Here is a 14,779-nt window from a genome sequence, read left to right as displayed (position 1 = left end):
ACAACACGAGGACCTCGCATTACGGACTTCGCGATACGGTCATCAACTCTACTACTACTCGTACTACAGTGCTGGCAACTGAAATCCGATCCCCTTGCAGGGGCACCGCGCCGAGCAAGGGGGTCGGATTTCAGTTGCCAGCACTGTACAAATTATGGCATGATAGGTCTGTGTTTAGCGGATACGCAATAATGACTACAATCGACGGCAACAACTAAATTACTAGTATCAGTTACGAAGTTTGTAAACCATTGCCCACTTCAACACGTCTCAAAGTTCATTGTGCTTTCTGGCGTCGCTGACTCAGTGCAGACAATGCTCATGTTCTTCTAGTGGCATGGAGCTGGAAGCTTTGCCATTGATGAGAGAATTGGGCCTGACAAATCAGGATATTGTCTTCTTGGGAGACGTACGAGTGAGGCAAGAAGATGAACTTGGTCGTGGCTCCGATGCCGCCGTGTATCGGCTGACGTGGCAGGGAATAGATATCGCCCTGAAAGTTCTGCATCCCATTTTGATTGAGCCCGGTGTTCAGGACCGAGAGAGGAAAATCCGTTCTTTCGGCCAAGAGGTATTCCGTCTCAGTCGTATTCACCATCCGAACCTGTGCCAATTGCTGGGCATTGCCAGAGTTGGGCAAAACGCTGCTCTTGCTTTGGAGTTGCTGACTTCGACGTTGGAAAAGTTGAGTATCGGTGAGGGTCGGGAGGATGGCTTGATGCTGATCGGCTACCTCTGCGACACGTCGGCTGGTATCAGATACCTGCACGTTCGTGGTATACTCCATCGGGACCTCGCCCCGAAAAATGTGATGATCAAGAACGGCGTCGCAAAGGTATGCGATTTTGGTATGGCGAAATTCGTACGTTTGGCATCCCCTCGTCAACAGCAGCAACAGGTCCAGGCGGCTCGAATGGACATGACCCGTTGCCCCGGAACGTTGGCCTTCATGCCGCCGGAGGCCCTGGTAGAGCAACCTGACTATGATCGTCCGCTGGATATCTTCTCGTTCGGAGTTACGCTACTGGCTGTTATCACTGGTGTTATGCCAGGGATCGACCTGATCAATGCTCCGTCCGTTGTGATCGTGCGCGACGCCGCCAGTGGACGGGAAACGACGCAGGTGGTGGCGGAGACAAGACGGCGTGCTCCTTATCTACGGCGACTCCCTGATGACCACCCATTGAAGCCGCTGGCAATTCGCTGCCACTCCAACGAACCGAGCGAGCGAGCGACTGCCGAGGAAGTACACGAGGAGATGAAGCGAGTGTTACAGCTATTCACCAGTCTCTCGTCGGTAAGTAGTTTGTTGAAAGGATTTCTATTTTTGCATTTCAAAGTATCTTCTTGAGCCTGACTACAGTGCCTATTTAGCGATGTAATGAAGAAGTGATGGCCAAGCGTTCCTGATTGTATGTGGATGATAAGCGAAATCACTTGTGATGCATTTCTTTGTAGGTAGGTGTAGTTTGACTGAGTCCGCGACCAGGCTCCAGCAAGCCTCAAGCGCAAGCTCCTGTAGGCTGTACCTTGTGTTGCAATCCAACAGGGTTCGCAGAAAGTGCGAAAAATCGTGAAAATGGTCACGAATTGGGTTCTCCAAATTGCCCGTCTATCCCTGAGACAACCACGTCAATACACACGAGAGTGTGGTTGTATTTTTGTTGCGTTACAAGTACAAAAATCAATGTATTATGTAAGGACAGTGAAGTTGGGAGAGGTAGTTGTTGCTCCTCTGCTAGACCTTGTAGTCTGGAAATGTACTTGTTGTGTGGCTACCTGTCCTTATCCTGCACTGCACGTCCTGTATACTTGGTGTGGGCATGCCATGTATTGCCTGGATACTGCACTGCACGTCATGTATACTTGGTGTGGGCATGCTGTGTCTTGCCTGGATACTGCACTGCACGTCATGTATACTTGGTGTGGGCATGCCATGTCTTGCCTGGATACTACACTGCACGTCATGTATACTTGGTGTGGGCATGCCATGTCTTGCCTGGATACTGCACTGCAAGTCATGTATACTTGGTGTGGGCATGCCGTGTCTTGCCTGGATACTACAGTTCTGCTCAATGAAATCCAGTCACATCCCTCAAGTACGCGCAGGGCGTTGCGCAATCCTAGACCAGAGAACACTGGGCCGCGAAATAGTGCAAGGCGCAAACTTGAGTGACACTACTGGATTTCATTTAGCTACACTGTAGAACCTAGGCTGCGTTTACATGAAAACTTTCAACATTGTCCGGTTCAACCCTGATTGAAAGTCGGTACGATGTAAGAAAATTGGTGGATGTTCACATGAAGACAGTTACTGATATGCCTCGGAAAGTCCATGGCTAGAGTCCAGGATGGTCACGTGATATGTTTTCACACAACATTTACCTATGCAGTACTGTTGAAATCTGGAGCAACATACACACAGAAGTATTGTAGTACTAGTTTTTGCTTTCAAACCTCCCCCCCCCCCCCCCCGTAGGGAATTGTTGAAATCAACCCGGGTTGAATTTTCAAGTCTTATCAACCGGAATACGTTATGTAAAACGCGCCAATCAGTCTGTGTTCAAGCCGGACTAAAACGCCTCTTGTAATGTCCTGTCTGGACCTGGGTGTTACACAATAGTCTGCTGTCTATAGCAACGTAGTGTCCTTGCGGGACGTGACTGTTACACATAATCTCCTGTGAATAATGAACCGACAGTGCAGGCAGCCGATTGTGTGTTGCATGCTAGTGTTCTGTGCTGCTGCCATGCCTTCATGTTTAGTGTGGGCATCACAGTGTCAGAGGGTGCCCTTGCTAGTGCAGTGCAGATATTGCTGATTTTATCTCACTTCCAATTATTCAGGGAACGTAGTCCCGAGAGGGGAAACTTTTTCCGGCATAATTCGTACGTGCAGCGTATGATGTCATATCGCCATGCTTTCCGTAGGTTGTGCTGTATGCTGGGTACCTTTTGTCTTGTGCACTGCATGGGGTACTCATACGGAAATGCAGCCATACCTAGCGCAAATCTTGGCTTGAATTTAGCTTTCCTGCTGGACCCAGTATCCCACTGCCTGGCACGCAAGTCTGTCTGGTTCTGCCAGTCATGACTTGCTTGCACGTGTCCTTATCGCGGACCCTTATATCACTGCTCCCAGGATTATGGCTGCCTGGAAATTCCGTTCCGTCAGCCAATATGGCCCAATAATAATTTGATTTCGGACGTGCGGCCCGTATGTCCCACTTGGTATGCCTGATAGGTTTTGTTTATCTGGTGCTAATCTACACGGCAAGTATGCGTTATAAGTTGTAAGTCGACCCTGGTTATAGGTCGACCCCCGTATCCGGAGGACTCAATTCTGATTTTTAAAGGTATCCCCCGACGAAGCACTACTAACTACTCTCTGCTACTATCACATCAACAAATCATGTAAACATTCCGAATTGGAGGGCATAGCGTTCAAATCCTTGAAAAAGGCCAATAAACTGGCCAAAATGAGCACACATGGTGTACTCGTGCATGCAGTGCATGTAATTTTTTGTAAGATACTGATAGTTCCCGGCTATAAGTCGAATCCCGCTTGTAAGTCGACCCCCACCCTTTCTCCTTCTATATTGTCGTAAAAGGTCGACTTACAACCAGAAAAATACGGTATGCGTCATAACTTGCCTGTGGAGCTGGTGCTAGTCTACCCGGCAAATACAAGTATGCGTTATAACTTGCCTGTGAATCTTGTGCTTGTCTACATGGCAAGTATGCGTTATAACTTACCTGTGTATCTGATGCTAGTCTACATGGCAAGTATGCGTTATAACTTGCCTAATATTGCATGCTGTATTCCTCTTCTAGAGAGAATTGCAGGACTGAAATGTTCATTCATTAGAATATTATCAAAATGAGTGGGCCTTATGTCCTGCTCTATTCCATAGAAGATAATCTCGGGATGACGTCGCGACATCCTTATTCCGAATGCGTCTTATGACATTAGACGCATTCGGACATAAGACGCTTCCGGATTGAGGATATTGCGATGTCACCCCGAGATTGTGATGCGGTCATATTATTGGCTCTGAGCTAAATGCCAGTTTGACTTGGCCAGCTAATACGTGTTTATCACCTAGAATTACTCAATTGTTTAAAGGGCATTTTAGGCTTGTCATTGAGCGAGAAAATGGTTCTATGGAATTCAAATGATGTTCCTGCTAGAGGGGTACTGGTAATCCATTATGCTTTTCTTCCATATGCGTACAACCTGACTGAATATATTTCGGTGTGCATTTTCCTCTGTATGCTGTTGGTGGATTGGTATGGCGTGGTGTGAATGGTGTTGTCGTGTTGGTATGTTGTGTGTGGTGTTGCTGTGTCGCCGCAACCCTGTGTGTTCATTACAGCCTCATCTTTCCAATGTTCCACCAGCTGTTGTACGTCGACTGGACTCTATCTCCGAACAGCTAACTCAGCAAGCTACGTCCATCACTGCATTGTCGGCAAGGAGTGATACGTTAGAGGAACAGCTTACAGCGGCCATTACCAACAACCAAACCACCACACAACAACAACTGACATCAACGCAACAACAACTGACAACAACGCAACAACAACTGACTGATACTCAACAACAACTTACAGCAGCCATCACCAACAACCAAACCACCACACAACAACAACTTACGGTCATCACCAACCACCAAACCACCACAGAACAACAACTTACGGTCATCACCAACAATCAGACAGCGACACAAGAACAACTGATTGCCACACAGCAACAACTGACTGATACACGGGAGCAAATGTCCACGATTCAAGACGAACAGAGTTCAGCGATGCAAAGACTTACTGAACATCTGGATGCCATTGCTGGAAACCAGACCATGACGCAACAACAACTGACTGCTACTCAATACACTATACACAACGAACAAACCACCACAAACCGCCGAGTACAAACTCTCGCCGACCAGCTACGTGATACGGACGAACAGACTTCCCGACAGATGACAACGTTGACGGACCAAATTTCGGCGGTTTCTGGCCAGCTATCAACGATGTCTGCATCCACCCATCAGGTATGAATCTTAAATCCCAGAAATAAAACGCTAGTTAATATTTGAAAAGGCGGTGAGGTGCCAACAATTTAGGGATTGCAATAAACAGAATCAGCTGAATATCTTTATCAGATTGACTGTTCATCCTGAATGAAAATGTTGAACCGGACACTCCTTTTACAGCGATAAAAAAACTGGTTACAGCATGTGACCCATGTTACTGGTGCTTTCCATTCTTCAGCCTCAGATGGACACTTTCAATTTTGCAATAAATCCTATCGTTAGATGCAAGGGTGTCGGAACCGCACCGGCCTGGCCGCCCCACTTTTTCGGCCGTTTTTTTTTTTTAGCACACTGCAACAAAGCGCGATGATCTCTGCGCAAACGTGGCAAATCCTTGTCCCCGATCGTGGTTTGTTGCAGAATCAAAAGTCCATGTACACTGAAATGGCACCAAATGCCTGGGAATGCTTGCAATTGGCTTCAATTTTTGAATTTGTTTCCCGGGGGAGGGTAATGTTTGTCCCCGATCGTAGCATCTTCTTGGTTTTTTGCAGAATCAAAAAGTCTTTCATTGTAGTTACCGTACACTGAAATGGCACCAAATGTCCGGAAATGCTTGCAATTGGCTTCAATTTTTGAAATTTTTCCCCGGGGGAGGACCCCCCGACCCCCTTCCGTGGCCGCCCCACCTCCAAAGTCGTTCCGACGCGCCTGAGATGGTAGTCCTTGATGCAGTCACAGTACACCATAGATTGGTGAGGGATGCTAGTGGCTGAAGTAGTTTAGACAGCAGACACCAACCCAAACATGAGGACATGCTGGACTTGTTGTGGAAGATAAGGAAATCAGACGACAACTGTAATCTGTGCCAGCAATCAGGTTTATAATTATGGTGGGCTGGACCATAGTGTATTGAACTTTTCTGTAACTTGTCTTGACGGAAATTGATGTGTGACTGACTACAGGGGTTGACGTTATTGTGTGTGCATGCACTCACATCATGTCTGTGTGTGTGTGTGTGTGTGTGTGTGTGTGTGTGTGTGTGTGTGTGTGTGCGTGTGTGTGTCAGCTGCAGATAAGGCCTACCACTGCACCCGAAAGCCTGTCAAGTTCTGCTTCTGCCACTGCCTCAGCTACAACAGCTGTGGTAAGTTGAGCAACAGTTTTCTCTGTAATGCCAGTTATACACTAGGCCAGTTTGTCGGCCAATGCTTCGACACCGACTACAACATGAAATAGGCGGACTGTGTCTGAAGAGTCGGACCACCTATTCAAAACATAAAACATTGAGCTATTTCACTTCTACACCGCTCTGTGCACACACATACAAATTGTGCACAGCCACACTAGAGAGTGGTAGATGCCGGAGCGGAGATGTGATCGTTTCTATATACACAAGCTGCAGGGTCAAAAGCATGAAAGGGCTAGTTCACAGTCTGCACCGACACTCTCTGCTGTCATGGGGAAATTCCTTGTTGGAGGCCCGCTCCTTGTTGGAGGCCCGCTCCAGCACGTGAAAGCACTAAATATCAGCAAACCTTTGGGTAAAATATCGACCCTGCGATACTTGGCCGAAAAATCATATGATAAGAAATCGTAGAATATTTGTCAGAATCTTGTGCGACAACGGAGTTCACACCAGGTGATTTTCGCCCTGATTTTCATGCATTTGCTCCTAGGATTCCATGCCAGCCGGGAAATTGTCCTATCCTTCCCGCAGTAGGACGCTTGCGTTCCCGTTTCTGGCAATCATGTTGGTCGCCGTCAATCAGCGTCATGAGTGTCCTGTCGCTTCTAACGGCGTGTTACGTCGCGCCCTTTCGAATGTGAACTAGTCTTTAGCATCCGCCATGTCACCCCTCAACCTGATTGCAGGTAGTAAAATTCATAATGCCCCCCCTGACATGCACCACCCTATAATTATACCAATACAACTTTCACATAACCGGGTATCCTCTAGAATCCAGTCTGATATCCGGTCACTGTCGGGTATCAAACTTTTAAGTGAACATATTATATCCAGCATGTTGATGTGGTGTTCAATTGTGTAATCATGCGAATGAACTTTTTTTTTGTGTGTGCGCGTGTTTGTGTGCATGTATGTGTATGTGTGTGTGTGTGTGTGTGTGTGTGTGTGTGTGTGTGTGTGTGTGTGTGTGTGTGTGTGTGTGTGTGTGTGTGTGTGTGCCGGGGTGTGTTTGTGTGAGAGTGTGTGTGTGTGTGTGTGTGTCTGTGCCGGTGTGATAAACTGCAGGTACCTGTTTCTAGTCCCATTGCTGCACAAGACAGCCGCTCAAGTTCAGCTTCTGCCCCTACCCCTGCCCCTGCCTCTCCTACAGCAACGACAGTAAGTTGAACCACATTACCTAAATTGTTAAGCTGTGTTCACAACTGGCGCGTGGACGTGGTACGCTTGTGGTTCATGCGTGCCCAAAGGCGCAATCAGGCTTTCACAAAAAAACAGCAATATGGATGGATCTAAGCCCATTTCAAGAAGTCTTACTCACAGCAAGGTGATATAGCCGGTAAAATTTCCTGGGTTGGCTGATGAGGATGGGGTGACAACTGGTGGCGAAGAAAAAGTCACACCTGCATAAGACATGAGTGGGTTGCTATTAGGGCTGAGTCGGGTAGCATTTTCTTCGGGTATCGGGTTTGGGTAGTTTTCCACGGGTAGCACGGGTACCCGATCGGGTAATGCTCCCATTGTAACACCACAATGCACCCCTTCCCTTACACACTGGGTAGACATGCGGAGTATTATATGAATTTGTACACTTACGTTGTACATGATGTCATCTGCGACTTCGGGTTTCGGGTACTATTCTATGTCCGTCTACCCGAGGTCCTCACTGGTAGCTCGGGTACCCGACTATCCATGCACAGCACTAGTTGCTATGCACCCACACACTGTAGGCAATAGCAAACTAGAGAGTGGTAGATGTCAGAGTGGAGATGTGATCGTTTGTATATACACAAGCTACAGGGTCAACAGCATGAAAGGGCTACTTCACAATCTGCACCGACTCTCTCTGCTGTCATGGTGATATTCCTTGTTGGAGGCCCGCTCCAACATGTGAAAGCACTAAAAGTCAGCCCACCTTTGGGTCAAATATCGACCCTCCGATTCTTGGTCGAAAAATCGTATCATAAGAAAATCGTAGCAGATTTGCCCGAATCCTGTGTGGCAACGGATTTCACAGCAGATGATTTTCGTCCTGATCTTGATGATTTTTCTCGTATGATTCCATGTCAGCCGGGAAGTTGTACTACACTTCCCGGTTTGTACGGTAGCACGGTTGCATTCTCGTTTCTGACAATCACATTGGACGCCGTCAATCAGCGTCATGATTGTCCAATCGCTACTAAAGGCGTGGTACGTTGCGCCTCGTCGAATGTGAACTAGACTCTAGCATCCCCGATGTAAGCCTTCACCCTCATTGCCAGTTAAAAAGTAAAAAATTCAAAATGCCCTCCCTGACATGCACCACCCTATAATTATACCGCTACAGCTTTCACATAACCCGGTATCCTCTAGAATCCAGTATAATATCCAGTCACTGTAAAGGTATAAAACTTCTAAGGTAACAAACCATTTGTTTGTCTGTCTGTGTGTGTGTGTGTGTGTGTGTGTGTGTGTGTGTGTGTGTGTGTGAGTGTGTGTGTGTGTGTGCGTGTGTGTGTGTCGGTGTGTCTGTGCCGGCGTGATAAACTGCAGGTACCTGTTTCTAGTCTTATTGCTGCACAAGACAGCCAGTCAAGTTCAGCTACAGCCACTGCCCCTGCCGTGACTGGCTCTCCTGCAGTAACTAGAGTAAGTTAAACGACATACCTCTGTTGTACGATATCCAACAGAGTCAATGTCGGTAGCGAACAAGATATCCGCACAAGGACAAATATGCTATTTTGCCCAAATTGGGCTCCTTTTTATCCCAGATTGTGTCTTATTGAGCCACTGTGACGGTTTGGTGCAGTTTGGTGCATAGTTTCCAGTGCAACAAGCACCTCATGAATATTAGATAGCAATGTCAGTCAGTGTTGTTCATGGATAGATACATTGTAATTCGCAATTCGTCATTCGATTTTGCAATAAATCCTATCGTATGATTGTAGTCCTTAAAGGGGAAGTATACCCTAAAATCAAATTTTCACCAGTTATAGTCTTCTGGGTGCGGAGTCGAATAGTCTTGGTCCGAGGAAGCTGCGACTCTCCCTTCCTTCTTTTTTCCCAATCGAACCCGCGCACTTCCACCGAACCTGGGTGACTGCGCCCTACTAGATGGGGATTTGTAAGCAAAATCTCACTAAAAGTGCTATGTCGGTCTTATAAAAGCACGGATGACCGCGATTGGCCCATATGTTGTAGTCTTTTGGACGCTGAGTCGACTGGTTTTGGTCCGAAATGGCTGCGATACAGCGTTCCTCCTTTATTCCCAATCGAACATGGTTGAACAAGCGGTCACGTGCTCCTGGGTGCCCAAATCACCTGGTCACCGCGCCAGCAGGCGACAACTGAGTGTCCTGCCCCTCTAACGGCGTGTTACGTCGCGCCCTTTCCAATGTGAACTAGTCTTTAGCACCCGCCATGTCACCCCTCTACCTGATTGCAGGTAGTGGTGCTTTCTTGCAGGTTTGCCGAGTAGACGGTTCGATAGACTTCTCGTGTGCTCTGGATGACAGTCGTGAGTCAGTCAAGTGAGAATTCAAGTGGCAGGAAACCCGCGAGCTCCCATGTAGGGAGCAACATACTCTTCGGATATAATATGTTCACTTACTTCCTCCGTTAAGCAAAACTTCGTTGCGTTTTTAGTGTTCTTGCTATGGTATTTCTGTGGGCATTAGACATACATGTCAGTGATCTATCCCCGACATAGAGTAGCTGAGTTGTCCTCCATTGTTCTGACAGGCTTTTGAACCTCTGAAAAGCGTGGAGTCCTTTGAAAAATCGGCGAAGCAGAACCGTTTCTCGACAGGATGTCACCAGAACACAACCCCAGGCGCGCGCGCATTACACCAAAGTGCGAAAATGAGAAACAGTTTGAAAGATCCCGTGGCTCGAAGAAGTGTCCAGGAGCCGGCGAGCACTCAGGCACTGCTGTACGAGTACTAGCACGAGTCGATGGTGCGCATCCGCACACAACCAAAATCAATGCACTTGTGCTTACAGCGCAGGGAAAATCAAAAGCGTTCGACATTCAGGTTGTCGTTCAGTCGGCGCAAAATCCTGATCTCAACGTCGACGACTTGGCGATCTTCCACAGCCTGTAGACAGACGAGTCACTCGTGGCGAAGGAAACCAGAAAGGAGCTTCTGCAGGGTGTGGAAACGTGCTGGCACGACACACCGCTGCAAAAATGGCGAGCGTTTGTTTGGGTCTGTATGGCTCCTTCCATGGCGGTCCCGAGAGTGGCCACAACTATCAGCGCCACCGTGGAGGTCGTCAAGGTCACAGTTCGAGCGAAGAACTTGGCGATCTCCACGATCAAAATAATCGTGTCTTGGAAACTTGTAAAGGCTGCGTAACAAAAGCTGGCAGCGCTGGCGGCTACAGTCAGCGAGGATGCAGACTCGATGTCATCAGGGAGTGAGTCGTCATCAGATTCAGACGAAGAGTGAAGCTGGACTGCTTTGAAACGAGCTGTGTGACATCTGTTAATATATATCTTTCATATGCTGCCTTGTTTTCCACTTTGCAAAGCGTGTTCGTAGCCATAGAATGATTTGGACAGAACTGTAAAAACGCAACGAAGTTTTGCTTAACGGAGGAAGTAAAAGTTTGATACCCGATAGTGACCGCATGTCGGACTGGATTCTAGAGGATACCCGGTTATGTGAAAGTTGTATTGGTATAATTATAGGGTGGTGCATGTCAGGGAGGGCATTATGAATTTTACTACCTGCAATCAGGTTGAGGGGTCACATGGCGGGTGCTAAAGACTAGTTCACATTCGAAAGGGCGCGACGTAACACGCCGTTAGAAGCGACAGGACACTCATGACGCTGATTGACCGCGACCAATATGATTGCCAGAAACGGGAATGCAACCGTCCTACTGCACAAAACGGGAAGGAAAGGACAATTTCCTGGCTGACCATGGAATCAATACGAGAAAATGCTTCAAAATCAGGGCCAAAATCACCTGATGTGAACTCCGTTGTCACACAAGTTTCTGACAAATCTTCTACGATTCCACTCCCTTCTCAAAGCGCTCTGGATGGCAGTCGTGAGAATGTGTTAGAATTCAAGTAGGCAGGAAAACCGCGAGCTCCCATGCAGGGAACAACACAATCTTCCCCTACTATTCCCCGAAGTCGCACCAACCTCTTCTTCACATTGTTGTCCCCAGCACGGGCTTGCGAATTAGATGGTTTGGAGGCAACAACGTTGTGAATGGCCAACGGTCCTCAGCGCTTGTTCAGCACCTCCATGAGCGACACTGACTCACGCTGCTATCTGGTGTTCACGAGATGTTTGTCGCCCTGGAAACGGAGCGTCTCTGTAAATTTGTATCCCTGGTGATGTTTATGCCTGGAGAGCACTGTATAAGTGGTGCTCTTGAGGCCCAATCTTCCTGAGCCTACTCAAGCTCAACTGATGAGGGGTGAATTCCCCAAAACACTGTGTATTGAGCAAGGAGTGGTGCTTTCTTGCAGGTCTGCCGAGTGGATGGTTCAATGGACCTCTCGCGTGCTCAGGATGGCAGTCGTGAGTCAGTCAAGTGAGAATTCAAGTCGGCAGGAAAACCGCGAGCTCCCATGTAGGGAGCAACACACTCTTCCCCTACTAACGCCGAAGTCGCACCAACCTCTTCTTCACATATTATATCCAGCATGTTTTGTATTATTTACTTGTATAATCATGCGAATGTACTTTTTGTTTGTGTGTGTGTGTGTGTGTGTGTATGTGTGTGCATGTGCGTGTGTGTGTGTGTCTCTGCCGGTGTGATAAACAGCAGGTACCTGTCTCTAGTCCCATTGCTGCACAAGGCAGCCGCTCAAGTTCAGCTTCTGCCACTGCCCTTGCCCTTGCCCCTGCTTCTCGTACAGCAACGAGAGTAAGTTAAATGCCATAACCTACATGTATAGCGTAAAATTCCGTAAATAAGCCCACCCTAAATAACGCCCATGTCCGATAATAAGCCCACCCTAAATAACGCCCATGTCCGATAATAAGCCCACCCTAAATAACGTCCAAGTCCGATAATAAGCCCAGTTTTAAGCGGTGTACACTTCAAGTCCGTTTTAGCGCCCATGCCCTGAATAAGCCTAGGGCGTAAAGTGGACTCAAAATGACCAGCGAGCGAACGTGCGTTCGCGTACAAACTGTAAAACAGTTGAAGATCGAGTGCATGCCATCCAACTGCACTCAGCACAGTGCAGAACTCAACACTGTCATGGCGCGCGAGGACAGCGATGTTCCGTTGGAATGTAGCAAACTGCCAAAAAATGTAGCAAAACATGTCTCGCTTACCTGGACGTAGTGGCTGGTAGTGACGCGTGAGGAGGAAGCGCTTCCCTCCGTTTTGACTCCTGGCAGCTTTTTGTTTTCACATTTCTGTAGTGGTCTTGAGTGCCAGGTAGAAGTTTCAGCAATGAGTTGTTGATTGATTGATCTCCTTCAGATTGCGTCCGAAATGACGCCCATGCCCTAAAATAAGCCCATGCCCAAACATACGCCCGGTTTTTGACACTCTGCAAAGTATACGCCCGGGGCTCATTAACGGAATTTTACGGTATTGTAAAGCTGTGTTCACAACTGACGCGTGGACGGAGTCGTATTTAGCGTGTGCGACACCTTCGAGTACTAATTCTTGACCCCGCCACTCAATGTGACTGGCATGTACGCTGGTACGCCCCTGATACGCGCTGAAAATTCCAGCATGTTGAGATTTCCATTTCAGCGTGTTTCCAAAAGCCAGCAAAATACGCACGAACGAGTGGTTTCACACGTACACGCGCCAGTTGTGAACACAGCTAAAGTAATCGAACATTAGCATTGAATGTCGTTTAACGACCAAAATATCCGCATGAGGCCAGATTTGCTATTATTTTGCCCAAATATGGCTCTTCTTTTATCCAAGATTGTGCCTCATTCCCTCACTGTGACAGTTTGGTGTAGTTTGGTGCATAGTTTCTAGTGCAACAAGCACCTCATGAATATTGGATAGCAATGTCAGTCAGTGTTGTTCATGGATAGATACATTGTCATTCGCAATGCTTTTGCCCACAAACCAGCCAGTCCGAAGGCTTTGCTAAGCATTACTACACCAGATAGTGGAAACGACTTTGGCGTTAATTGTAGAAAAGTTGGATGATCCCACACCGGAGCTCGCGTTTTGGTGGATGATGAAGTTTGTACAGTGGACACCAACCCAAACATGAGGGCATGCTGGACTTCTCAGGGTTCTCGATAAAGCCACATAGCGCGGCACTACGCCCTCTTTCACGTTTTGGCTGCCCCCTTTCAGAGAGAATGCTCCAACCTTCAGAGTGCGATCGCCACCTTTTTATATGCATTATAATTACACATACTGTTTTAGCACAGCAGAGAATGGAGGCGCAAGATGGCGGAAAAACTCACCAAATTGTGGGTCAGATGATCTGCGCACCCCTCCTCCCTTTCATTTTTGTTTTCGCTATAACATTGCTTATTTTGGAAGATTAGGACATCAGACAACTGCAATCTGTGCCTGCAATCAGGCTTATAATAGGGCTTAAAAGTGCTACGTCGCAGCATAGCAACAATTTCAAAAATTCAAAAACTGGATCCTCATGGATCCAGTTTTTGTATTGATCTAAGCACATTTCAAGCAGTCTTACTCACAGCAAGGTGATATAGCCGGTAAAATTTCCTGGGTTGGCTGATGAGGATGGGGTGACAACTGGTGGCGAAGAAAAAGTCACACCTGCATAAGACATGAGTGGGTTGCTATTAGAGCTGAGTCGGGTAGCATTTTCTTCCGGTATCGGGTTTCGGGTAGTTTTCCACGGATTGCACGGGTACTCGATCGGGTAATGTTTCAATTGTAACACCACAATGCTTTCCTTACACACTGGGTAGACATGCAGAGTGTTACATGAATTTGTGCACTTGCACTGTACATGATGCCATCTGCGACTTCGGGTATTATTCCGTATCCGTCTACCCGAGGTGGTCACAAGTAGCACAGGTACCCAACTACTCGTGTATACAACTAGTTAACTAGTTATGATGTGAACTTACTACTCCCTGGCCGTTTTTATGTCATCACTTTCAAGCCCTCCTATGGCGGGCTTGACCGTAGTGTACTGAACTATTCTGTAGCTTGGCTTGAAAGAGATTGATGTACGACCAACTGCTGAAGTTGATGTTTTTTTTGGTTCGTGTGTGTGAATGTATGCGTGCCTGTCTGCATGTGCACTCACTCTCATAATGTGTGTGTGTGTGTGTGTGTGTGCGTGCGTGTGTGTGCGTGTGTGTGTGTGTGTGTGTGTGTGTGCGTGCGTGTGTGTGTGTGTGTGTGTGTGTGTATTTCCATCAGCTGCAGGTTATGCCTACCACTGCGCCAGAAAGCCTGTCAAGTTCTGCTTCTGCCACTGCCTCTGCTACAACAGCTACGGTAAGTGGAACAACATTATTCTCTGTACTGCCGGTTTCACACTAGTCCCATTTATCAGCCCATGCTTCTACATGGACTCCGACATGAAATCGGTGAACTGTGTGGGACCAGTGGGACTACCTGTTCACACACACACAACTGAACAG

General features: G+C 47.5%; 1 protein-coding gene across 1 annotated transcript in view; it reads left to right on the top strand.

The window, feature by feature from the left end:
- Positions 1-245: 245 nt before the first annotated feature.
- Positions 246-14,779, top strand: part of LOC135812282 (probable serine/threonine-protein kinase PknB) — a 138,835-nt gene continuing 124,301 nt past the window's right edge. The window contains exons 1-7 of the mRNA XM_065325643.1: positions 246-1,297; positions 4,376-5,053; positions 6,105-6,182; positions 7,290-7,382; positions 8,754-8,849; positions 11,988-12,089; positions 14,556-14,633. Coding sequence (XP_065181715.1) covers positions 338-1,297; positions 4,376-5,053; positions 6,105-6,182; positions 7,290-7,382; positions 8,754-8,849; positions 11,988-12,089; positions 14,556-14,633 — 2,085 coding nt within the window. The 5' untranslated portion in view covers positions 246-337. The remainder of the gene's footprint in view (positions 1,298-4,375; positions 5,054-6,104; positions 6,183-7,289; positions 7,383-8,753; positions 8,850-11,987; positions 12,090-14,555; positions 14,634-14,779) is intronic.

The sequence above is a fragment of the Sycon ciliatum genome, chromosome 3 (assembly GCF_964019385.1).
Source record: "Sycon ciliatum chromosome 3, ocSycCili1.1, whole genome shotgun sequence".
Taxonomy (NCBI): Eukaryota; Metazoa; Porifera; class Calcarea; order Leucosolenida; family Sycettidae; genus Sycon; species Sycon ciliatum.
Note: the sequence above shows the minus strand (reverse complement) of the source record. Positions and strands in the feature narration are given on the sequence as shown.